General features: G+C 39.1%; 2 protein-coding genes across 11 annotated transcripts in view; one reads left to right on the forward strand and one right to left on the reverse strand.

Moving 5' to 3' along the window:
- Positions 1-12009, reverse strand: part of TCEANC2 (transcription elongation factor A N-terminal and central domain containing 2) — a 43541-nt gene extending 31532 nt beyond the window's left edge. Inside the window, exons 1-4 of one of the 5 annotated variants that reach the window (XM_055084602.1) lie at positions 8734-12009; positions 7737-7873; positions 6832-6877; positions 6587-6730 (exon numbers count right to left, since the gene is read on the reverse strand). In XM_055084602.1, coding sequence (XP_054940577.1) covers positions 6587-6730; positions 6832-6877; positions 7737-7873; positions 8734-8736 — 330 coding nt within the window. In that variant the 5' untranslated portion in view covers positions 8737-12009. Of the gene's footprint in view, positions 1-6586; positions 6731-6831; positions 6878-7148; positions 7318-7341; positions 7498-7736; positions 7874-8733 lie in introns of those variants that run through there. The other 4 variants (XM_028489366.1, XM_007104411.3, XM_028489365.2 and 1 more) reach the window with 4 other exon arrangements.
- The window catches only part of TMEM59 (transmembrane protein 59), a 25256-nt gene continuing 8673 nt past the window's right edge, over positions 7812-24394 (forward strand). Inside the window, exons 1-8 of one of the 6 annotated variants that reach the window (XM_024119794.3) lie at positions 7822-8115; positions 12016-12048; positions 13063-13168; positions 14675-14769; positions 17281-17433; positions 19031-19112; positions 19992-20076; positions 22682-22790. In XM_024119794.3, coding sequence (XP_023975562.1) covers positions 7924-8115; positions 12016-12048; positions 13063-13168; positions 14675-14769; positions 17281-17433; positions 19031-19112; positions 19992-20076; positions 22682-22790 — 855 coding nt within the window. In that variant the 5' untranslated portion in view covers positions 7822-7923. Of the gene's footprint in view, positions 8116-12015; positions 12049-13062; positions 13169-14674; positions 14770-17280; positions 17434-19030; positions 19113-19991; positions 20077-22681; positions 22791-24394 lie in introns of all 6 variants that reach the window. The other 5 variants (XM_028489367.2, XM_024119795.3, XM_007104414.4 and 2 more) reach the window with 5 other exon arrangements.

Genomic DNA, 24394 nt, shown 5'->3' on the forward strand with positions numbered 1-24394 from the left:
TCAAGCTCAGCTCTGTATTGAGACTTTTTTTTTTTTTTTTTTTTTTTTTTTTCATTTTTGGCCGCACCATGCGGCATGCAGGATCTTAGTTCCCTGACCAGGGATGGAACTCATGCCCTCTGCAGTGGAAGAGCAGACTCTTAACTGCTGGACTGCCAGGGAAGTCCCTGTATTGGAGAATTTTTATCGAGCATTTCTACATGGCTGGAATGAGGTTGGGGGTTTCACATCAGATCATTCCAGCATATGGAACTACAGAAGCCTAAGCTCTTTAGTATGGCATAAAAGGTCTTAACAAACATGACTTGGCTCCTGACATCCTTTTCAGCCTCACCACTGGCTCAACATACATCAAACTATTTGAAGCTGCCTAAACAAACCACAGTATTTCACATTCTCTGCCTGGGATGCTCTTTCTCTGCCTGAACCACGTGATAACACCTCCTTATTTTGAAAGACTCTTCAAGAATCACCTCCTGTATGAAGCCTTGCTTGCCTCTCTCCAACCGCATCTGACCAAACTCCCTTTTGAGTTTGTAATCTGCACAGGCTTCCATTACCCAATCTGTACTTTCTGCAAATAGTTATCTACAAGGCTGTCTTCTCCATTTGACTAAGAACAACTTGAGGGCCAGAACAATTTCTTATTTGTCTCTCTATCCCCATGTGCAGTAGATGTAATTGAACAAAGTTATATCTACCCTCAAGGACTAAGTACAGTACAGTCTTCAGATCTGAAATATTAGGGCAAAAATAGAAAAATATAACAGCCCGTTCCAGAGAAGAATTCCATATACATACAAAGAATGTTTCCCTACTTCTGTCCACATATGGGCCCCAAAACGGATACTGCAAGTTCTTATCTGAATTATTTAGAGGAAAAAGGGAAATGGAAATAAAATATGAATGGGGAAGCTATAATGAGTAGTGGAATGGTTACTGCCAGAAAGAAAAGGTGCTCTCCAAAATACCACCTGGTCTTACAGTTGTGGACAGCTGGAATATCGGGTTTGGTAAAACCAATTAAGGAAAATGCTTTGCTCATAAGCAATAAAATGGGCACCATTCCACTAGTGGGGGCAGGGGACAACATATTGGCTAGTCAATCCTACAAAGGGAGTATAAAGATTTATAGAGCATTCTTAAGTGCAGAACCTAAAATAATTAGCATCTTTTCAGAATCTTTCCATTAAAAAAAATCTCCTATTGCAACCAACAGAAGAAATCACTTTCCCTTAGGGAGAAAGAAGAGATTAACCAAATTAACCTTTACTATTCAAATGTACACCACACGAGCTTATTGAGTGTCACTTTTATTGAATGTGATAAGGCTATGGCAAAATTACTTGTAATATGCTGATAACAGAAGTACAATGGTCCTAATATTCCAAGATTTTTATACCTCCTCTGCTGGCATTCAGAAACCTCCACTTTTTTTTAGTTCACAGACTGTGGAACCAGATTTTCTAGTTCAAATCCCAGCTCTGCCACTGAAAGCTTCATAACTTTGGACAAGATACTTAATCTCTCTGTGCCTTAGAGTCTTCATCTGTAAAATATAAATGATAAAAGCATCCATTTCACAGTGCTATTATTAGAATTTAAGGAGTTAATATATGTAAAGCACTTAGCACAATGCCTGGCCCACAGAAATGGGCTCAATAAATGTAAGCAGGAATCATTATTACTATCATCATCACCATCATCATCAACATTCTCAGCTCTAGTTTTACTACACAGCCTCTTTTTTTCCATACAAGAGGGAACTATTTATTAGTTTTTATTATGTGCCAGGCACAATGCTTAGCTCTCTCAATATGCATTTATTTATTTAGCCCTCATAACAACCCTGCAGGTTAAATATTATTTCTGATGTTACTGATGAGGAAATTGAGGCTTGAATATTCAGCAGATTCTTGTCATTAAAACATGATAGTGGTGTGTGGGAATAGTCACTTGGCAGAACGTGGACCTAGTTAACTCTCTAGAATTCATATTTAACTCAACTTATTTTTAATTTGTCATTGTGTACACAGGAAAGTAAGCATGCGTGCATGCATAAACAAAAGAGAACAGCGGGCTTCCCTGGTGGCGCAGGGGTTGAGAATCCGCCTGCCGATGCAGGGGACACGGGTTCGTGCCCCGGTCTGGGAAGATCCCACATGCCGCGGAGCGGCTGGGTCCGTGAGCCATGGCCGCTGAGCCTGTGCGTCCGGAGCCTGTGCTCCGCAACGGGAGAGGCCACAACAGTGAGAGGCCCGCGTACCACAAAAAAAAAAAAAAAAAAAAAAAGAGAGAACAGCAAGTACCACTTACTGAATGGTTATATGTCGCTACTTCCCTCTACCTAGCCAAATCTTTCCATCTCTTTAAGGTGCTCTGACCACTAAAACAGATACTGAGCTCTTTCCTCTCTGAACTCTTTTTTTGGTCTGCGTTGGGTCTTTGTTGTTGCATGTGGGCTTTCTCTACTTGCAGCAAGTGTGGGCTACTCTTTATCGCGGTACGCAGGCTTCTCATTGCGGTGGCTTCTCTTGTTGGGGAGCACGGGCTCCAGGCACGCAGGCTTCAGCAGTTGCAGCACACAGTCTTGGTAGCTGCAGCATGCGGGCCCTTAGAGCGTGCAGATTTCAGTAGTTGTGGTACACAGGCTTAGTTGCTCCGTGGCATGTGGGATCTTCCCGGACCAGGGCTCGAACCCACGTTCCCTGTATTGGCAGGTGGGTTTTTTTTTTTAAGGCTCATACTTTTATCTTACATTTTTCTTATGTTCCCTAAAGTACCTAGCATAGTACTGAGCATAAAGTTGTTTCACAATAACATTTGTGGAGTAGCTTACTATCCAGACCCAGCAAGGGCATCCCCAAATAATGATTATTGTTTAGTCAATAAATTTTTACATACAATGTAGCAGGCACTGTGTTAGGTCTTAAAGCAGAATCAGAACATAAGAGACTGCAGTCCCAGTCCTAATAGTTCATAATAGACTGGGGAAACTACAGGTAATCAGATAATTACAATACAGTAAGGTAAGTGCTACAACAGATATCTGAACCAAGTGCCAAGAGAGTATCGAAGAGGGAAAGATTAATTCCCCACAAAGGACCCAGGAAGCATTTCATCATTCACTTATTTAACAAATATTTATTGACCACTTAGTATGTGTCAAGCACTGTGATAGGTCCAAGGGTGGAGAGGTAAATGAAATGTCCAAGGTCCCTGTACTCATGAAACAATCTAAGATTCACCTGAGCGGGATGACAAATGGGTAGGAATTCACTCTGTAAAAGATGCAGGAAAGGGGACCAGCATCCAGCCAAAGCCCTGGAGACATGAAAGAGAATAGCTTAGATAGAGAAGAGCAAGAAATGGGGTGTGGCTGGAATGCATTCCCGTGAACGGGGAGCTATAAGAGATAAGGTGAGATGGCACCTCAGACAGAACAGAATAGAAAGGGTCTCATATGCCATGCCAAGGCTTTTAGAGTTTAATTCATTTGGTCATTCAGCATGCCGCAGGGTGCAGCCAAAAAAAAAAAACTAACCATTTCATCATTCAGAAAAATGCACCATGGCCTTCTATATGCCAAGCCCCATGCCAGCTAATAGGGGCACAAAACCAATAAGACATAGCCTTTCAAGAAGCTGAGAGTGTAGCGGGACACAGGCATGTAAAGAAACACTTATTATATAGCACAAGTAAGTGCGATGGTAGAGGCATGTTAAGTTATAGGGATGGCTTAGAGAAGGGAGAGATCAGATTGGCTCTGTATCTGGGGGACAGAGGGTGGTTAGGAAAGACCTTATAGCAGAGGAAACTCTTGACTAGGTCATGGGAACAAAGGATTTCATAAAGTAGCTGATAACAGAAAACACTTACATAGTATTTAGTATGTGCCAGGCTCTGTTCCAAGCACTTTACATACATCGACTCACTCAAACTTCATAACTACCTTATAAAATAGATATTATTACTAATACCATTTTATAGATGAGGAAAGACACAGAGAGGTTAACTTGTCCAAGGTCACACAGGTAGTTTAAGTGGCAGAGCTGGGATTTTAACACAGGTAGTTTGGCTCGAGTCTGTGTTCTTAATTACTATACTATATTGCCTCCAAGACAAGAGAAAAAAGCCGTTCAAGGCAAACAGGACAACATAAGCAAAGGTACAGAGGTATGAAAGAACACAACATCTTTGGGAAATTGTGAGTGGTTGACACTGGATGGAATGTAAATAAGAAGAGCAGCAGGGCAAGCAGGTACCAGGTCACAAGAGGGTCTTGGGTACCACATAAAGAAATGTCTTTATCAAAAGGTAATTTGAAACCAATAAGGGAAGTGGTTTCCTCGGGCAGGGAGGTGACCTGAGTAGATTTTCTTTTTTTTTTTTAAAGACTTATTTCTCTGGCTTAAGGGTGGAGGCTGGAATGACAGGGGATGCCAAGGGCACGGAAACAAGTTAACAGACCATGGCACCGCTCTAAATTCAACTAGATTTTTAAAAAAATAAATTTACTTATTTATTTATTTTTGGCTGAGTTGGGTCTTTGTTGCTGCGCATGGGCTTTCTCTAGTTGAGGCAAGCGGGGGCTACTCTTGGTTGCGGTGCGTGGGCTTCTCATTGCGGTGGCTTCTCTTGTTGCGGGGCACAGGCTCTGCGGGCCTCAGTGGTTGTGGCTCACAGGCTCTAGAGCGCAGGCTCAGTAGTTGTGGCACACAGGCTTAGCTGCTCCGTGACATGTGGGACCTTCCCGAACCAGGGCTCGAACCCGTGTCCCCTGCACTGGCAGGCGGATTCTTAACCACTGTGCCACCAGGGAAGCCCTCAACAAGATTTTGAATTTAAAGTGGGAGATGTTAAGGGCAAAAAGGATTTTTAGGAGACAAAATTGAAAACTAGATATAAGAGACAAGAATTAAGGATCGTTTCTAAGTTTCTAGTCCCAGTTTCTTGGTATATGGATATAAAATAAATACAGGAGAATAAAAAACAAGTTTGGAAGAAAAACTATCGCATTTAAAGAGAATGTTATTCCATATGCCTATTGTTTATTCTGATTCCATAATCTTCACGTGGCTCATTCGCATCATCACACACAGTGATTCTCAACTGGGGCCCACATGGGGACACAAAGGGCAGAAGGGTCAGGTGAAGGTATATTAGAATCTGGGTATTTGTATGTGAGTGTACATGTAGTTCAATTACTACCATCCTCTGCGTACAATTATCCATGGATACTCTGACAAACAGTTGAAAACCCTGAATGTGTTCCAGGAAGTCACAAAACTGCAAAACTAGGAGAGATTTTAAAGACCATCTAGAGCTCAGCAGGTCTCAACCGAGGGGTACTTGTAAATACGTAGGGCATTTTTGGTCATCACAATGGGACACTGCTACTGACATTTACTGTCTGAGTGCCTGGGATGTTAAATTTTGTGCAACTCACAGGACAGCTCCAAATGATGAACAATTATCTTGCCCCAAAGGACAACAGTGTTCCTTCGAAGAAACACTGCTATAGGTCAAACACCACATTTTCTAGATGAGGACAAAGTGAGATCCCAGAGAAGGAAATGACTTGCTAAAGATCACACAGCTGCACAGTAGGGCCTAGAACCCAGGGCTTTTGTTTATACTCCCCTTTACTGCTTTCTAATCTGGGTCTGGTAAGCCTGTGGCACATCTAGAAGAGAAATCCAACTGAGTATATCAGTCAAGTACTCAGAAGGCCACCTTGTTATCACAGTCCTTTGAACATTTTCTCTAGCCCCATATCTCACTCTCACCTTCAGAGATCTAGTCTAGAGGTGCAAGTTTGGCAGTCAGCAGCATGGGAAGCCTTAAGAAGAATAAGATCACCCTGGCCAAACAGATAAAATGTGACAAAGCTCTGGGGAGCACAAACATTAGTAGTCTAGTGGAGAAAATAGGAAGCAATAAAGGGAACCGAAAAGAAAAAGTCAGTAATGTAGGAGGAGAGGTTCAAGAAGACAGAGGGAACTAATTACAAACGGATTTTTGTTTGTTTTTAGTTAAGTAATAATTACCACTAATTGGGTACTTATATCCATTGATTCACTGTTGGTTGTCTATCCTGTATCTATTCCTTGCCTCTTCCTTGCTAACAGAAATCAGACAGTTTGAGGTTGCAAAGAGTCTATTTTAACAGTCTCTCTTCCAGTCTCAGCTGTTGCTGTAAAGGTCATGTGATACAGTTCGGGTCAACAGGATATGAGGGTATGGTATCATCACCCAATCTTACTGAGTTTGTACAGGGAACACAAAATCATATTTGGTACTTTAACATTCCATTTAATACACAAGAAAATTTTGCAAAAGAAGAATAACTTAGCGGGCTTATCCTACCAGCCAGCAAAGCATACTACAAAGCCAAAGTAATCACAAGAGTGTAACGTAAGTGCAGGAATTGATAAACAAGACTTGGGGGAAACAAACCTGGAGTGGTCAGGAACACTCTGGGGAGAAGGCACAGAAATAAGTAATTCATAGGTCTTCCATAGTAGAACTCCTCCTGGCTATCACAGTCCTTTGCACATTTCTCCACTCCCAGATCCCCTCTCACCTTCAGAGATTCAATCGTGGCCTGCTTGTAAATCTTTCCTCCAGGAGCTTTCTTCTGAGGACTATTCTGGACTCTGGGTGTTCGAAGGACGAATTTATCCATTGCTAGGGGACTCCAACTACTTTCACGTGTTTGCACCGTGTTCTGCTCAAGAAAGAGGGCAGGTTCTAAAACGTCATCAAAGCTTCTGTGATGTGTGTTCCCTAAAGTGACACAATTGGGTTCTACACACTCTGGAAGCATACCTGAATTATTAGGACTCTTGGGTGCAATTCACAGGAAGATTTCCTCCTGAAAAAGAAACATCTTCCTAAACACTGAAAACTGTATACAATGATGGGTCTACTTCCTGAATTAGGAGGTGCCTAGCTTTCAGAAGTGCACACTGTAGAAGGGCTTCCAATACTGGGCCAGGTGTTGAACCTGGTGACTTCTAAAGCCTCTTTCAACTTAGGTTGGGTTGTGGCAGGGTTAGAGCTCCCCCGGGTTCAATGAAGCTGTCTTAATTACCGCACCATAGCCACAACCCCAAGGGTTCCCCTAGTAACCAATAACCAACAACCTCCTCCAGATCTCAGCAGGGTCCTCACAGCAACCAGTCATCTCCAGGAACTACTCCGTGGTCAAAGGACCCTAACCACGACTGTCCTGCTCTGATCCCAGAGCAAAGGGAACCACCACCTTCCTCTGTCCTCAGCACTCAGGAGCCCAGGAAGGGGAAGCCTAACAACGATGTCATGTGAGATGAGACCCACCAGGAAAAGCAGCCCTGCCAGCAGCTGGACCTCTCCAGAACGCACCCTCTGAGGGCCCAAGCCTACACCTTGGGGGTCAGAACTAAACCGACGCTTCCTTCCACGCCTGCAGTTTCTCGTTGGAGGTTCAACCAGCCTGGCGAACACCGACGTCCGTCAGCCCGTCAGCGGGGGTGGAGGGGGTGGGTGTGAACCAAACCACATTCCCCAGAATACACCGCGAAGGGGCGGGCTCGGGCGCACCTAGAGTGGTTGTAGTTCTCCGAGACCAACTTTCCCAACCCACCGTGCACCTCCCGCCTAGGGAGAACTACATGCCCCAGCGTGCCTCGCGAAGATAAGGAGTCGCTTCGCTCTAGTACTCGCGACGTTTGGACCCACTTCCTCTCGCCAACCTAGAAGTTCGTAGACCTAGAGGTGGGGCGAGAGGCGGCAGTTTCGGGCGGGTCAGGGCGGAGCTGAGAGGACGGCAGAGGCGGAAGCAGCGGCCCGCGGGACTGGAAAGGGGCTGGTCCCGGAAGGAGGAGGAAACCTGAAAAGAAAACAGCAACAAGCTGAGGTGCTGTGACAGAGGCAAACAAAATGGCGGCGCCGAAGGGGAGCCTCTGGGGCAGGGCCCAACTGGGGCTCTCGCCGCTGCTGCTGCTGCTGACTATGGCCCTGACCGGAGGCTCGGGGACCGCTTCGGCTGAAGCTTTTGACTCGGTCTTGGGTGATACGGCGTCTTGTCACCGGGCCTGTCAGTTGACCTACCCCTTGCACACCTACCCCAAGGTAGGGCCCGTCCAAACCGGGCTACAACCCTTCCGTGGCCTCCCATCTCTCCGCTCTCCCGTACTTCTGTCGGCTCTGGAAGCCTGACTGTTGAATCCACCCTTCAACCGCTGTCTCCCATCTGTGTGGCTCCTGTTTTCTTCCCCTAATCTTACCCGCACCGCGCTTCTGCTGTAATTACCGGAAGTTTGTGCCGCACCTACGCTGTAATAGGTTGGGGACACAAAAATAAGCAAGACACGACCCCTTTCCTCTGGGGCCTTGTGTGGCAGCAGGGGAGACGAACACTCGGAGGGGGAAGAGTATCCAGATGATTAATGTGGGGTCCTCACCTACCAGGGACGGCGGGGGGGAGGGGGGCAGTTGCAGATACGACAGCCCACAAAATGTTAACTCTTAACCCCTGTTCCCTGAGCGCCTCTCTGGGCTGGGAGCCTGCAGTCTGTTCCTGGAGTCAAACAAGTAGACAATTCCACCATAGTATGAAATACATCAAGGAGTTGGGAGACGCTCAGGAAGGGCTTTCCGCCTGTGTTGAGTAACTGTACAAGGCGCTCACACTGGGACTGGAATGGCTTAGAGAAAAAGCAGTTAGGTTGCTGCATTCAGAGAACTTACCATTCAGTGCAGTAGAAGACAGAGGGAATAAGTGGAGTGGGAAGGAAATGAGACTGCCTTTCGTAGGGGGATCACAACTTATGGACAGAGTGACCCTTTCTCCTCTCCTAGTCCGCCCTCAGGTGCTGCCTTTCCTTTAATTCCATTCCACTAATCGAGTTGTTTTGCAGTTTCTAAAGAACTGTTGACTCAACATCCTAAATTGCGTGGTGACTCCCCCACCCTTCCAAATATATAATTTAGGTATATCATCCTCCCTCCCCCGCCTTTCTTTATGAGAGCTTTTGCTGGTCTTTTTGCCCTTGCTTTTCCTTCATGTTCCCTATGCTGTATGCTTAACTGTGTGGCTAGCTCTCTTTGCTCTCTCAAACTACAAAGTGACATGTTTAGGATGTTCCTTATTGGCAAGTGCTTTCAGGCTTTTGAAATTCTGAAGTTCTAAATGCTATCACTGCCTGTATGTTTGTTTACTGCTGGATTTTACATTGCTTGAGGATTATCAATTTTCAAGAAAAAGTGTGGGAGAGGGGATTATCAAATTTTCAGTCAGAGACAAATATAGCAGTCAAGAGAGAGAAATCAGAAATTCTGACTTCCAGACTTTCAAATCCACGTGTACTGCTCCTGGATACATTATTTTTTTCTCTTCTTATAAACCTCTCATAAGTAAGAGGATTGTATGAGGAAACTAATATTGATTTGGCCTGAAATTGGGCAGAGACTAATTTTGTATCTTTCTAGTGTTTGGATGTGTTGGTTGTTTTGTTTTGTTTTTTTCTGAGATTTTCCTAGCAAATCTGTAGTTATTTGAATACATATGCTGTGAGAATAAACAATTCAAAAGGATAAACATTTCTGGAACCTCTAGGCATTTTTATAATATCCACTAATTTCTAACAATTGATGTGATATCTAAGTGGTTTTTACTTATTCAGTAAAGCTGTTCTCCCTAGGAACTCTAAATCATCTGGCTCCCTGTGTGTCCTGGCTTTAAAATTTATTAACTGTCTGCTCTCTGTTAGCCAGTATGATGGGAGGTTTACCTCCATTATCCCCAATTCTCACCCTGCAAAGTTGGGTTTTACAACTGAGGGAATCGAGGCTCTGAAAGGTTCAGTGACTTGCCAAGGTCACATAGCCAAGAAGTAGTGGAGTAATAGGAATTCAGTCCTAAAACTGGCTGTATTATGCTGCCTTCTATTAATAAAGTTGTATTATTACAAATATTTAATTTACTTATTTCACTGATGTCTGTCAGTCGTCCTTCAAATTATTGTGCTTTACAGTTCAGGAAAAAGCAGTGTGTGTTATAAGAAATTAGATGAATTTACAAGGTCCTGTAGCCTCTCTTGGTCTGGTATTTGTGACTGGCAGATAGAACTCTCATTTTAATGACTCTTTTTCAGAATTAATTATTTGTTGCAAGAAAGTAGGATACTTTACTTGTTTGTAAGTAGGTACTTAAAATTATTATATTTTGCCCTTTAACTTTCTTCAAAAGTATAGTTGCTTAACTTGTCTGGGTCCAAATGCAGGAGACATAAGTCATGTTAATAACAAAGATAATTATAGAGCTAGCCTGGTCATTTTTTAACAGTGTGGGCTCTGGAACCATACAAACCTGGGTTACATTCCCATCTTCACTTTTTTTAAAATAAATTGATTGATTGATTGATTGATTGATTTTTGGCTGAATTGGGTCTTTGTTGTTGCACGTGGGCCTTCTCCAGTTGCGGCTAGCAGGGGCCCCACTTCCTTGCGGTGCGCGGGCTTCTCATTGTGGTGGCTTCTCTTGTTGCGGAGCATGGGCTCTACGCGTGCAGGCTTCCGTAGTTGTGGCGCATGGGCTTAGTTGCTCCGCGGCATGTGGGATCTTCCCGGACCAGGGCTCGAACCCGTGTCCCCTGCGTTGGCAGGCGGACTCCCAACCACTGCGCCACTAGGGAAGACCCCCAGCTTCACTTTTACTATCTGTGCGTCCTTGCTGATTACTTAACTTATCATGACTTCATTTTGTCAACTATATTAAAAAAAAACAAAAAAAAAACACCGCACACCTTGCAGAGCAAGTGTGAGGATTAAAGATAGTATACATGGCACTCTTAGCACAGTGCCTAACACATGGCAATAGATAGTTATTTCCTTTGCCCAATGTCATAAAACTAATTTGGTACATACAGTATATTAGTAATACTGAATAAGAGGAAGAACAGTTAGCCTGACTTAGCTCAGGATAAAAAAATGCATGTAAAATCTATAGATAGTAGGGTTCCTTCTTTAAGGAGGATTCATTAAGTTTCCTTCTAATTATTTAGCTGGTATTCAATTTGGTGGGGAGCACCATTTCCTTGTGCTCTAAATTAGGGAAGGTCTATTTTATATGAGCTTGCCAGTCACTTTGGATACATAGGGCATGAAATATTATCTAGAACATGAAACACTTGGAATAAGGTTATGATTTTTAATAGCTACCAATTGAGTGCCTGCTCTGTGCCAGGTATCCTATGATACATTAAGTGTTAGCACCATGCCTGGCACATTATGGGTGCTCATGAAATATATTATTAATGTTATGTCTACTTATTAGTTAGTATAGCATAATATTAATGATGTTGTAGATATAAGATAATATATAAATAAAATAATAAAGTATAAAATAAAATCCTCATTATATTTCAAGATTGGCATATGAGTATTGTCACTGTTTTACAACTAAAGAGTTGAGGCTGAGAGACATTAAGTCCCTTGCCCAAGGTTGTACAGAATAAGTGGTGATGCTGAGCTTCTAACCAGGGCTAATTCCTGAACCTAGGCTCTTTCACCATGCTACAGTCTCTTCTGAAAATGGTACTGGAGGGCTTATTGGATTGGTTTAACAAATGAAAACATATCTGAAAATGAAACGGTATGCAGTGTAGCTCATACTCATGAGCTCATGCTTCCCCTATGCAATATAAGGAAATATGTGGTGCTCCAAAGACGTAAGAGAATTCTTCCACTGTTTTACAAAGCCTGCAAAAGCTACTCAGGTATGAAATTTATTTTAATTGCTAACTCTTCAATTTCACCGTAACAATAAATGCAGCTAGAACTGAAGTCCAAAAATGCACTACCTTCAAAGTTGTGTAATAAAGCTTGTTTAATATTAGACTGCAGCCATCTCCTCTTAATGGATTGTTGCTGCTACATAAATTTTACTAATCCTGCTGGAAAGAAATGCATACCTTTGTATTCCGTTGGTTGCTAACTGGTATATGCACATGCTGTTTCCTTCCTTATTAGGTGCCTGCCAGTTTGTACACAGTGAACTACACAGTAAGTTGAGGGGGCTCCCCCAATGTACTGGTTTGTTTCAAATACTATACATTTAACCAAAGAAAAGCCTGTTGAAGACGTCATTAGTCTTATTAAGCAGTTCACATTTTCCAGCGATGAAGAGTCTTTCCTATCTTGAGTTCTCACACATATACAATGATGCTTATAACTGTTGTTTTCTATTTTTAAAACCAATTATTATGATTAACACTACTACCATTTATTGAGCACCTTCAATGTCCCGGGCACTGCCCTAGGAATAGCTGTCTTCCAGCATTACTGAGGGGTTTGGAGATAATTTATAGCTTTTATTTCCCTTTTGAGATTTAGATAGGTAAAGTAACTTGTACACACTGACCTAAAAGGTTTTATTCCAAGTCTGTCTGATTCCAGTGGCCTTTCCCATATGTCACATGTTGGCCTTGTTTGTGTTCTCAGTTAAGGTAAACCAAGTTTAAAAAAATCCTTTCATTTAAGCATTTTTTTAGATGGATACCTCACTTTGTGGGGGCCTTTATGGCACCATTTGCCATGTGAAGCTAGTCGTGATACTTTTCCTGATAAGCCTGATGATTCGTATAAATATTTATGTGGCAGAAGTACACCATTGGTCCCTAAAGTACTTGTTTACTCATTTCTACCTCTATTAAAGTTCCGATTATGTCACTGTTATTTTTATTTTCAACTTTCCCCCCCAAAATATGACTATGGAATATGGGAAAAGGGTGATGTTTTTACCCACTAGGTTTGTTTCTTGGATATTACTTTTATTATTTATTTATTTGTTAGTTTATTTATTAATTTTGGATGTCACTGTTAAAATAAGGAACTAAAACTTCTTTGTATGGCAGAAGTCTTGGTATTACCTGGCTCCTATCATTTTTCTTTCAGTCGTAAATCTTTTGTTGGACAGTTATAATAAACCCTATTAACTTTGCTTTCTTTTTGACCTTTTTTCCCCCTAAAGGAAAAATGCTAGTTTTTGGTAATCCTCCCTGTTCTTGAACTCCCTAGGAAGAGGAGTTGTACGCATGTCAGAGAGGTTGCAGGCTGTTTTCAATTTGTCAGTTTGTGGATGATGGAATTGATTTAAATCGGACCAAATTGGAATGTGAATCTGGTAAGATACTATGCTAATGACATCAGCAGTATATAACATTGGTGTTTTCTTTGAGTTGTGTTATGCTTTTTATGTGTTTTCCTCAGAAAATGACAGGCATACTGTTTAAACTATTCATCCAGCATACTTTAATTATTATGAAGTTAAACTTTTAGTAGCTACTGCTAGAAATTTCATGGGCTTTAAATTTCATCTGTTTATTGAGACAGTGTTTATTTTATGCTGTGGATAGGACATCTTTGTTTAAGTAAGCGTTTGGTTTAGACAAATGCAATAGTAATTACCCTTCTTATAATTCATCACTACCTTTTCAATGGATGGTATAATTTTCCTAAGCCTTTCATTCATAGGCTAGTTGACTTAGCTCCAAGTTTTTTACTGAATCAGGCCTTTGACTCAGTATTTAATAGTGTATTCTTTGTGGGTCATGCCAATAAAAGAACCAGAGTTTTTGTCGTCTCTTAAACCACTATTCTTATCTTTTGCCAAAAGTGATGTGTTTAATAAAATAAACCTGTAAATCACGACAAAATTGACATTTAGCTTTTTAAAGAACTGTAATGGAATTTTTTCCATTCATTACCTTACACTGTTTATTCAGTGTAGCAGGAGGTACCTTTCTCCCTATCACTATGCCAGTACTCACATTTAGCCTCTGTGATATAAACTTTTTTTATGGCTCAGTCTCCTAAATGGCCACCTTTATATGTACATAATGCAGTTCAGTTTATTATCTAGCACCTTTGGGAAGTATATTACAAATGCATGACTGGGTGGAAAGAAAAATAAAATTGTTATAGTCATAAAGTGCTATATCACAAGAAAGAAATGGCTCTAGTGAACTAAATGAAGAGAGTATATATGGTAGAGACTCATTCCATCTTTAGAATCCTGCTGTAGAACATTTTCTAAGTTCAGTTTTCTCAGAATTTAGGATGTTAGACTGATTGCTTTGTTTTATTTTTCCTTGCCATGTGAAAACCCTTGCTTTTCAACTAAGTGATTCAGTTCCTAACAGTAATATCATATATTTGTGTAAATTAATAAAGTATATTATTTTGTTCAACCCCATGAAATAGGTGGTGGTAGTTCAGTTTTAGACATATAGAAATCAATAGAGAGGTTAAACAGCTCCACCTAGGTCACATACACAGCCAACAAGTGGTGAAGCCAGAATTTCAGGATGCCAGTTCAGTGTTTTTTCCACTGTGCAAACCTTAGCTATGAGGATCACCTCATATGAATGTCATCATGTAGCCAGAGCCTGAGTGTGTAATTAATAGATTTATACCTGGAAGATCTGACTTGTGGGAGGCAGAAGATATGGGGTTTTATTAAAAGAATACATTTGCTACTATTACCAAATGTGGAAATTCATATTGATGAAATACTTTCTAAGTGTAATAAATTTCTTTATAAAATTTCTTTATAAGATGCCAATGTTCTCTCCCTTTTCTTTCTCTCCTTCTCTTTTTTTCTTATAATTTGACTGTTTTTCTCTTCCAGCATGTACAGAAGCATATTCCCAATCTGATGAGCAATATGCTTGTCACCTTGGTTGCCAGAATCAGCTGCCATTCGCTGAATTGAGACAAGAACAAGTACGAAGCAATTCTGCCTTTCAGAAATGCCTGCTTAGATTGCACTTTGTATTGAAATGTATATTGCCCACATGATCCTATTTTAGTGTTATATTTTATAATTAGTCTTCAGCAGACAAATTATATGTTTGCAAATAGAAAAGTCAATTGATTTAATTACTTTTGTATAATGCTTTACTGTTAAGAGGTATGTTCACACCTATAATCTCATTTTGGTTTTTTTCTCGGTCCAGTGACAATATTATCCCCATTTGCATATGAAAAAACTGAGGCTCAGAAAAATTGAGAGTTCCTTTTTTTCTCATCCCATCTGCCATTGCCTTAACTCAAATCATCATTATTTCTCATCTGCATTACTAAATTAACTTCCAGTCTATTTTCCCACTTTAGCCCCCTCTAGTCCATCCTTTAGTCTGTGTCCAGATATTTATTTTCTGTGTCCAGATATTTATTTTCTAAATGGAAATCTCGTCATGTCATTCTCCTATCTTATATACTTCAGTAGCTCCCCATTACATACAGGTTTAAGTCCAAACCACTTATCACAGCCTGGCTCCTGATTACCTCTTCTATATCATCTCTTATAATTCCCCACCCCTCATACTCTATCCAAACATACAGGGAAAAGTTTTTTAATTTTATTAACTCTGGCATAGGAAGTACAGCCACATGGTACAAAACTCAAAAGGTTAAAAAAAAAACGTATACAGTTGACCCATAGTACTACTGCACTACATGATCTGCAGTTGGTTGAATTCTCAGATGCAGAATCGCGGATATGGGGAGCCAACAATAATTTGTGTATATACACAGATTTCGGCACCCCTAACCCCTGCATTGTTCAAGGATCAGCTGTATAGTGAAAAGTCTCCTACTCCTGTATCTCTTAGCCACTCCATTTTGCTCCATTAATGTAGCCAGGGTTACCAATGCAGAGGTAATTTATATATATACAAGAATACATGTATTCTTTCTTTTCTAAAATATAAGTAATAAATAAAGAATGTCTACTCATTTTTTTTCACTGCATACATGTTTCATTGTATGGATGTATCATTTATTTAAGCGGTCCCTTATTTGTGGACATGTAGGTTGTTTCTCATTTTTTTAATTTTGAGAAATAGAGCAAAATTTCCCTCCATGGAATTTGTATCAGATTTTTAAATTGACATATAATTCATTCTATAAATTTCACCTTCTAAAGTATTCAGTGCAGTAGTTTTTAGTATATTCACAAACTGTGCAACCATCATTACTACCTAATTCCAGAACATTTTCATCATCAAAAAAAGAAATCTCATACCCATTAGCAGTCACTCTCCTTTCCTCCTCCTCCCAGTCCTTGGCAATGTACAACTTTTATTACAGTTTTAATTTGTGTTTCTCTTATGAGTAACTTTAAACATAATTTCTAATTTTTAAGACCCATTTTTATTTCCTTTTCTCTTAACTATGTATGTACTGAACAGTCCTTAATGTTTGTAATATGACATTATTTCTTGCCTCTGTCCCTCCTACTTCCCATCTGCTCAGTGAATCCTCTTGACTCAGGGCAGGTGTCATGTCCTTTGCGAAGCCTTCTTAACCACCTCTGACCCCAGTTTGGGTTATGTGCCTTTCCCCATACACATGTTTCACCCTGTGTTTCACCTCTGTCCTATACAGATTAAACACAGATATACAGTGATAAATAAACACACATGGTTTAAAAATCTTAAAATTTATAATCTTAACGAATGCTTGTTTAGTAAACTAATCAATGAATGATTTCAGAGCTATTAAGTGGGAAAATTGGATCATGAATACAGTTCTGATTCTAAAAACTCTTCTCTCTTAATACCCCATACTGCCTCTCTTTTGGAATGTAGCAGAACCAAAGCTATCCCTAGAGTTCAGCAAGTTGTATCCCACACTTGTGCTCTAGAGGGCCCCACTGCTGCTAAATAAGTCAAGAAGTCAGAATTGGAGGGGAGGTGATACCAATTAATGTAAAAATCTCATCAGTAGCTTACTGTATATAGTCAGCCCATAAATACTTCCCTCACTCTGCCCTGTTATCAGATACCTCACATTTTATGCATATATTCTTTTGATTGATTTTTCCCTTTTTTCCATTGGTGTTCATTATAGCATGGTTTATTTTACATGAAAGCATTAAAGATGAGAATAGTATGATTTGTCCCTTCCCCTTCTACCTCTTGAGGACTTGCTAATCCTTATTTAATCAAATCTTAAGATTCTCCACCTTTTTGGACCTAATTCAAAAGCCTGTTATTTTGATAGAGGTGACAGGTAGCTTATAAGTGTGTTTGGTCACAAATTAAAGGATCCTGGGATTTTAAGCTTCTCATAGTTAATTTGCATAGGTAATGAAGAGTTTAATGTTAATGACTGTGGTAGAATCAATTAATGGTTTATACTCTGTCCCAATAAGTATTTGATTATGTTGCTCTCTTGAATATACATATATAAAAAATAATATATTTCTCATGATATAATTTTTTTTTTAAGCTCATGTCCCTGATGCCAAAAATGCATCTACTCTTCCCTCTAACTCTGGTAAGGTCATTCTGGAGTGATATGATGGACTCTGCACAGAGCTTCATAACCTCTTCGTGGACTTTTTATCTTCAAGCTGATGATGGAAAAATAGTTATATTCCAGGTGATGACGTGCTTCATAGATTCATTTAAATACCAACAGTAGTAATGTATATGTCTTAAATGAATGTCTTAGTATAGAGCCATGTACTTAGTCCCTTACCATTATTTATCATCAAATAATAATTACTTACTAACCTACATTAAAACATTGGGCATCAGGACCCAATGTGACTTACCCTTCCCTCTGCCCATTGGAAACCTATTTAATGCCTGTTGTTCCTTATCTTACAAGAACTCTGAATCTGCTAAATTTTAGAGTGGTTAAATTGATAAAAATGAAACCTCTAGATATGAGACATAAGAAAAATAAATGTAGTTTGAATATAAATAATGGTGTGTATATCACATATGGATATTAGGGAAAAGCAATAGAACATAATTTTTAGTTGTTAATAGTGCTTTTTCTCATAACTCTTATAAGAGAGCTTGTTGAAGAAGCATATTGCCTTTTAGAGAGGTAACTTTTCTCCTACCTCATTATTTACCATGTGATATGATAATAATAGCTGCTGTCTTTGAAGGTTCATGTGTACTAGGCATTTACATATATTATCTCAAATCTTCAAACAACTTCATGAGGTTGTATTATCACTATTTGATTGATGAGGAAACTATGAGTCTAACTTATTTAAGGTCATGCTGCCAGTAAGTAACAGAATTAGGCTTCAAACCTGGGTTACTTTAGCTCCAAGGCTCATATACCACCCTACCATTTCTGTTTTCCTTTTAATTTGGTTGTTAAATTCCTCAAACTTACCAGCCAACAAATTATGTTGTGATGCTTTCTCTCAGGTAATAAAGTAAACCTTTTAATTATTATTGCCAATTGAGTGGCTTACTATAAGGCTAGTCTGTGATTTTTAGCATCATCCTGAGTCTTGGGTCCCCTGTACTTAATTTGGTAATATGTAAAACACAGAAGGAGTTTTCTCTCTTTAAGTTCATGAATAAGTTCTGTGTCTGAAAGCTACTTAAGTTAAAGCTTAAGTTGCTCTCAGAGTGGAGTCCTCCTTCATTCCTGATTAGATGTGAGATTAGCTCTGTTCCTCTCTTTATGTCAACTTAAGTGTGACTATGATGGAGAAAACACCACTCCAGAGAATCAGTGCTACATAGAAGATGTAAAGTATGGAGCACTGAGCTATAATTTATGAATTACTCATACTTAGGGAAGAATGGAATGTTTCAGATGAGAAAGAATAGAGATAATATGTGTTTAACCAGAAATTTTGGCAGTCTGCTAAATTGTTCCTGATCTACCAGAATTAGAACTCAGTTTTGCATGGTATGATACTTAATGTACTATGTTGTGATTTGTCCCTCTTTTTTTAAATTTTTTATTTTTTATGTTGTCAGGAAATTAAACTGACTACATTCTTGATGATGCTAGAAGTCTGTTTCTTTGCAAGGCACTGGATCTAATGTTTAGCAAGTGCAATTAAAATATATTGTGGTTAACATGTTTTATTTTTTATACCATACTTCTGTTACTTTTTCTCAATTTGAATCTTTGTAGAGATGATATGTTATAGAACTTCCTACTGAGAAAAGCTTAAGAAGACGTACAAATGACTTAATTGCTTTCATTATCATTTTAGTCTAAGCCAGAGATCCAGTATGCACCACAGTTGGAGCAGGAGCCTGCAAATTTGAAAGAACCGTCGCTAAGCAAAATGTCCTGTAAGTTTTATTTTAAGTAGCTTGGGATTAAAAACATTAACAGTCGAATCTGGTGGTGTTAGAATTGGTTGTATGATTGTTTTTACATTCATGGAAGGTGAATAAATAATTTTTAAAACTGTGGTTCTCAAACTTTAATATGCATTAGGATCTGTAGAGTTTGTTAAAGCATTTTCTGAGCCCCACCTCCAAAGTTTCCAATTTACTAGATCTGGGATAGGACATGAGAATTTGCATTTCTCACAAATTCCCGGATTCTATTGCGGTTGGTCTGGGGACCACACTTTAGAATCACTATTCTAAAAACATTTAGTTTGCTTTGAAGGATGTCTTGAGTATGAACTAATGAGAGATTCTGGTATCTCCCAACAAACTAACCAAATAGTGAAACTACCCTGAAAATATGTTTTTATTCTATTTTTATTTCTATGCTAGAAGTGAATTTAAACTTATAGGAATAGAAAACATCAGGCTAAAACTGCTTACCTTTTAAAATGTGCTAGCTCATACCTTATTTTAGATACTGATTTTATTAACTTTTTAATTATTTTGGTGGGTGGATAATGACAGCACATAACACAAGGCCATCTTTAACTTTAGACTTGAACAAACCAAATTCTATTATTACATTCAGAAATATAATTAAACAGAAAGCATCAATGTCAATAAGAATTTGAAAGTAAAATAGGAAATTCATAATGTTGTATAATATCCAGTTGGTTTTTAATGTGCCAAAGGAACTTGCATTCATTATAAAATATGTCAGATTACATTTACAAAAGCAGCTGGATATCTGTACAGTGTATATATCTAGAAGCAGTCATTTGAGATTAGCTTTTGGAATATAGGATATCATAAACTTGTACCTTATTATTTCAGCAGATCTTCAAATGAGAAGTTCACAAGCACATAGGAACTATCTTGAAGATGGAGAACGTGATGGTTTTTTAAGATGTCTCTCTCTGTATGTATTCATCTTGACTTATGCATATAGGAGATAAAATCTGGCTTGTATCAGAGAGATGCAGTCCTTTTTATTATTTTAAAGTTATATTAACTGCTCAAAAGTAGAAAACTTTTTTACCTTTTACCTTTTCCCTACCAAATCCAAAGTTGTACTTTTGGATATTTTAGTTTGTTTAAAAGGTAATTCTTATACTACTTTAATCAAACCCAAGCGGGTAGTTTTTTTCACAGCACAAAAGCATCCTTGTTCTTATTGGGAGTCTTTGATTTATGTTACGATATGTGCTTCTTCAGACATCTCAGTTAAACTTTAATATTTATTGAAAAAAATTCACATATGAGTACACCCACACAGTTCAAATCCATGTTGTTCAAGGGTCAACGGTATTTACATAGCATTTACATTTTATTAGATAGTATAAGCAATCTAGAGATGATTTAATGTGTACAGGAAGATATGCATAGGTTATATGCAAGTACTACACCACTTTATATAAGGGAATTGAGCACCCTCAGATTTTGGTATGGGAGGAGGCAGCAGTCCTGGGACCAGTGCCTTGGGGATGCCAAGGGATGACTGTGTGTCTGAATGGTTTGGGGGTTGGATTTTTGTTTTTATCTATATGGCCACACAGGAGGCTAGGGGAGGTAGATAAGGGCTATAGATAAAGGAGGGCTTTGTGTTCTATACTGAGTGTCATCTCCATGCCAAGGATTCTTTTTTTTTTTTTTTTTTTTTTTTTTAAATTATTTATTTGACTGTGTTGGGTCTTAGTTGCGGCGTGGGCTTCTCTCTAGTTGTGGCGCATGGGCTCTAGAGCACGCAGGCTTAGTTGCCCCTCAGCATGTGGGATCTTAGTTCCCTGACCAGGGATTGACCCCGCGTCCCCTGCATTGGAACGCGGATTCTTAACCACTTGACCACCAGGGAAGTACCCATGCCAAGGATTCTTAAGAGTGGCAAGGGAAAGTGGGCAGGCGAGGGTAATTGTTACCTTGTGCCCTCCTGGGAAGGAATATCAGGCCTTCTGAGGGTGAAGAGGGTTTTATCAAGGTATGCGTGCTTCTACTCCTCCAAGTTCTGATATGAGCTTTCTCCCTGCAACCACCCCCCACCCCTTGCCAAAAAAAAAAGAGAGAGAGAAAGAGACAGTAGACCATAGCACTTGGTGATAATTATCTACTCTGTGTCAGTTACCAGACCAGGCACTTGAGTAGAAAGGTGAACAAGTGTGTATGTACTCTAGTGGACTATTCTGTCTCAAGTGTAGCACTTCAGTAGTCCACACTACATGCTTCGTGTAATTTCTTAGAGTAGAAATAGTTTCTTGAAAGGTTTTGTCAGATATCAGTAGGGTTATATTAGAACCTAAAAATTAATACTTTTTACTGAATAAACTCTTTAAAGACTGGGTAAGAAAATGAGAATTTAAATTTTCCCTTCCTTTCATTGCTAAACTTGCTTTTGACCTTGTACAGAAAAAAAGGCAATTTTTCTCTCTCTCAGTATTTTGGATTTTTGTTGCAGTTTGATAAGTTTTATGAAACCTAAATAATTATCTAATCTTAAGTTACAGTTTATTCTTTTTTTTTTTGGCTGCGACACGCGCGGCTTGCCGGATCTTAGTTCCCCAACCAGGGATTGAACCTGGGGACCCGGCAGTGAGAGCACTGAGTCCTAACCACTGGACTGCCAGGGAATTCCCTACAGTTTATCCTTAATACTGCATTACCTAGCATCTTATTGATGCCTCATTGCCTTTTAACATTTTGTCATATTTTATGTTATTCTTTTAAATCTAACATTTTAAAAATAGCTCACTTGTTCTTCAAATCTTAATCTATAGTTTAGCAAACAATAGGTCACTTATGGAAAAAACTCCAGTTGCTGATTCTTGTAACCGGCCTTCTACCCTAAGATATTTTAATCATAAGAAAAATATAATTATCTCTTTTAAAGATATGTGCTAATGGATACAGAATGCTTCATAATAGATATGCCCTTGTAAGTTGAAATTCAAGTAAATTGTGCTAAGTTAAATATTTGAAATGTAGTAGAGAAGCTAACTTCTAGAAGCCTGTTGTGAATCCATTTATAAAACAAATGATCATTTCATAATTTACCTATTCTGTACCTTAATTCTTTGGAATATTGGGTTTTTTTAAAGCAAGTATTATCTTAATGCCTTGCAAAATAATATATGACATTTGTGTAGCACTGTACAGTTTATAGGACACTTTGATTTGCCTTATCTCATTTAGTAATTAAAAAATACCCTTAACAGTAATTTGCTTTAATTTCATATATTTAGCAGAAAGCCAGTATGTCTGATTTTTTAATTTATAAAAGTAACATAGCCATTTTATAGAAACTTGAGTAATGGAGGAAAGGACATCATATCACCCTAATATAATAGCTATTATAATATTTTCTTCTATAGTATGCTTTTAAAATAGTTTTAAAGGGTAGTACACATAAAGTTTTAATTATATTATTAAATAAATACACAAGGTTGATTGCCTGTAATTGTTAAGAGCCTCGTATTTTTTATATTATGCAATTTTAACATAACTAATTGTTGATTTTTTTTTTTTTTCCCCAGTAACTCTGGGTGGATTTTAACCATGACTCTTGTCCTCTCCGTGATGGTATTGCTCTGGATTTGTTGTGCAACCGTTGCTACAGCTGTGGAGCAGTATGTTCCCTCTGAGGTAAATTTAATTCTAACTCTTAGGCCTTTTGAAGACTGAGGCATATGATTTACTTTTTTTAATGCCTTATTGGTTTAGCTAGAAACGCAAAGCCTTTCTACTAATAGAATGAGAGAAGATTTGGTGGTTTTAATCACACACCAGGGTTGGCACACATGAGAATTACAGGTTCTCAGCACAAGAATCACTTTCCAATTTTCTGTGGTGCTAACTACCATAATGACCAGTGTATGCCGGCTGGTTTGAGTACAGTGTCTCTCTTCTCCCTAGATCTTTGAGACTGAAAAAAACCCATTGACATCAGTTTCTAAGGTGATATATAAGAAAGAAGACTTGTAGAACTACTTAAAATTTTAAATTTAACATTGCCACAAATGTTAAGGAATAATTGCTGCTTTAGAAGCAGCAAGGCTAGAGCTTTTGATTTTGAGTAATGTGTTCTGGTATACCCTGAGAAAGATGGAAAACTGTCTTGACTTTCTTGGTAATTAAAATTTAACTGGCTCAAGAAACACACTATTAAGGTAAAGGATTTTTGTTTCAGAAAAAAGGTCTAATTTCAGTATGGTACTGGCACAAAAATAGAAATATAGATCAGTGGAACAGGATAGAAAGCCCAGAGATAAACCCACGCACATATGGTCACCTTATTTTTGATAAAGGAGGCAAGAATATACAATGGAGAAAAGACAGCCTCTTCAATAAGTGGTACTGGGAAGATTGGACAGCTACACGTAAAAGAATGAAATTAGAGCACTCCCTAACACCATACACAAAAATAAACTCAAAATGGATTAAAGACCTAAATGTAAGGCCAGACACTATAAACTCTTAGAGGAAAACATAGAACACTCTGTGACATAAATCACAGCAAGATCCTTTTTGACCCACCTCCTAGAGAAATGGAAATAAAAATAAAAAAATGGGACCTAATGAAACTTAAAAGCTTTTGCACAGCAAAGGATACCATAAACAAGACCAAAAGACAACCCTCAGAATGGGAGAAAATATTTGCAAATGAAGCAACTGACAAAGGATTAATCTCCAAAATTTACAAGCAGCTCATGCAGATCAATATCAAAAAAACAACCCAATCCAAAAATGGGCGGAAGACCTAAATAGACATTTCTCCAAAGAAGATATACAGATTGCCAACAAACACATGAAAGAATGCTCAACATCACTAATCATTAGAGAAATGCAGATCAAAACTACAATGAGGGGGGCTTCCCTGGTGGTGCAGTGGTTGAGAGTCCACTTGCTGATGCAGGGGATACGGGTTCATGCCCCATTCTGGGAAGATCCCACATGCCACGGAGCGGCTGGGCCCGTGAGCCATGGCCGCTGAGCCTGCGCATCCGGAGCCTGTGCTCTGCAACAGGAGAGGCCACAACAGTGAGAGGCCCGCGTACTGCAAAGAAAAAGTTAAAAAAATAAAAAAAACTACAATGAGGTATCACCTCACCCCAGTCAGAATGGCCATCATCCAAAAATCTACAAACAGTAAATTCTGGAGAGGGTGTGGAGAAAAGGGAACACTCTTGCACTGTTGGTAGGAATGTAAATTGATACAGCCACTATGGAGAACAGTATGGAGGTTCCTT

The sequence above is a fragment of the Physeter macrocephalus genome, chromosome 4 (genome assembly GCF_002837175.3).
Source record: "Physeter macrocephalus isolate SW-GA chromosome 4, ASM283717v5, whole genome shotgun sequence".
Lineage (NCBI taxonomy): Eukaryota > Metazoa > Chordata > Mammalia > Artiodactyla > Physeteridae > Physeter > Physeter macrocephalus.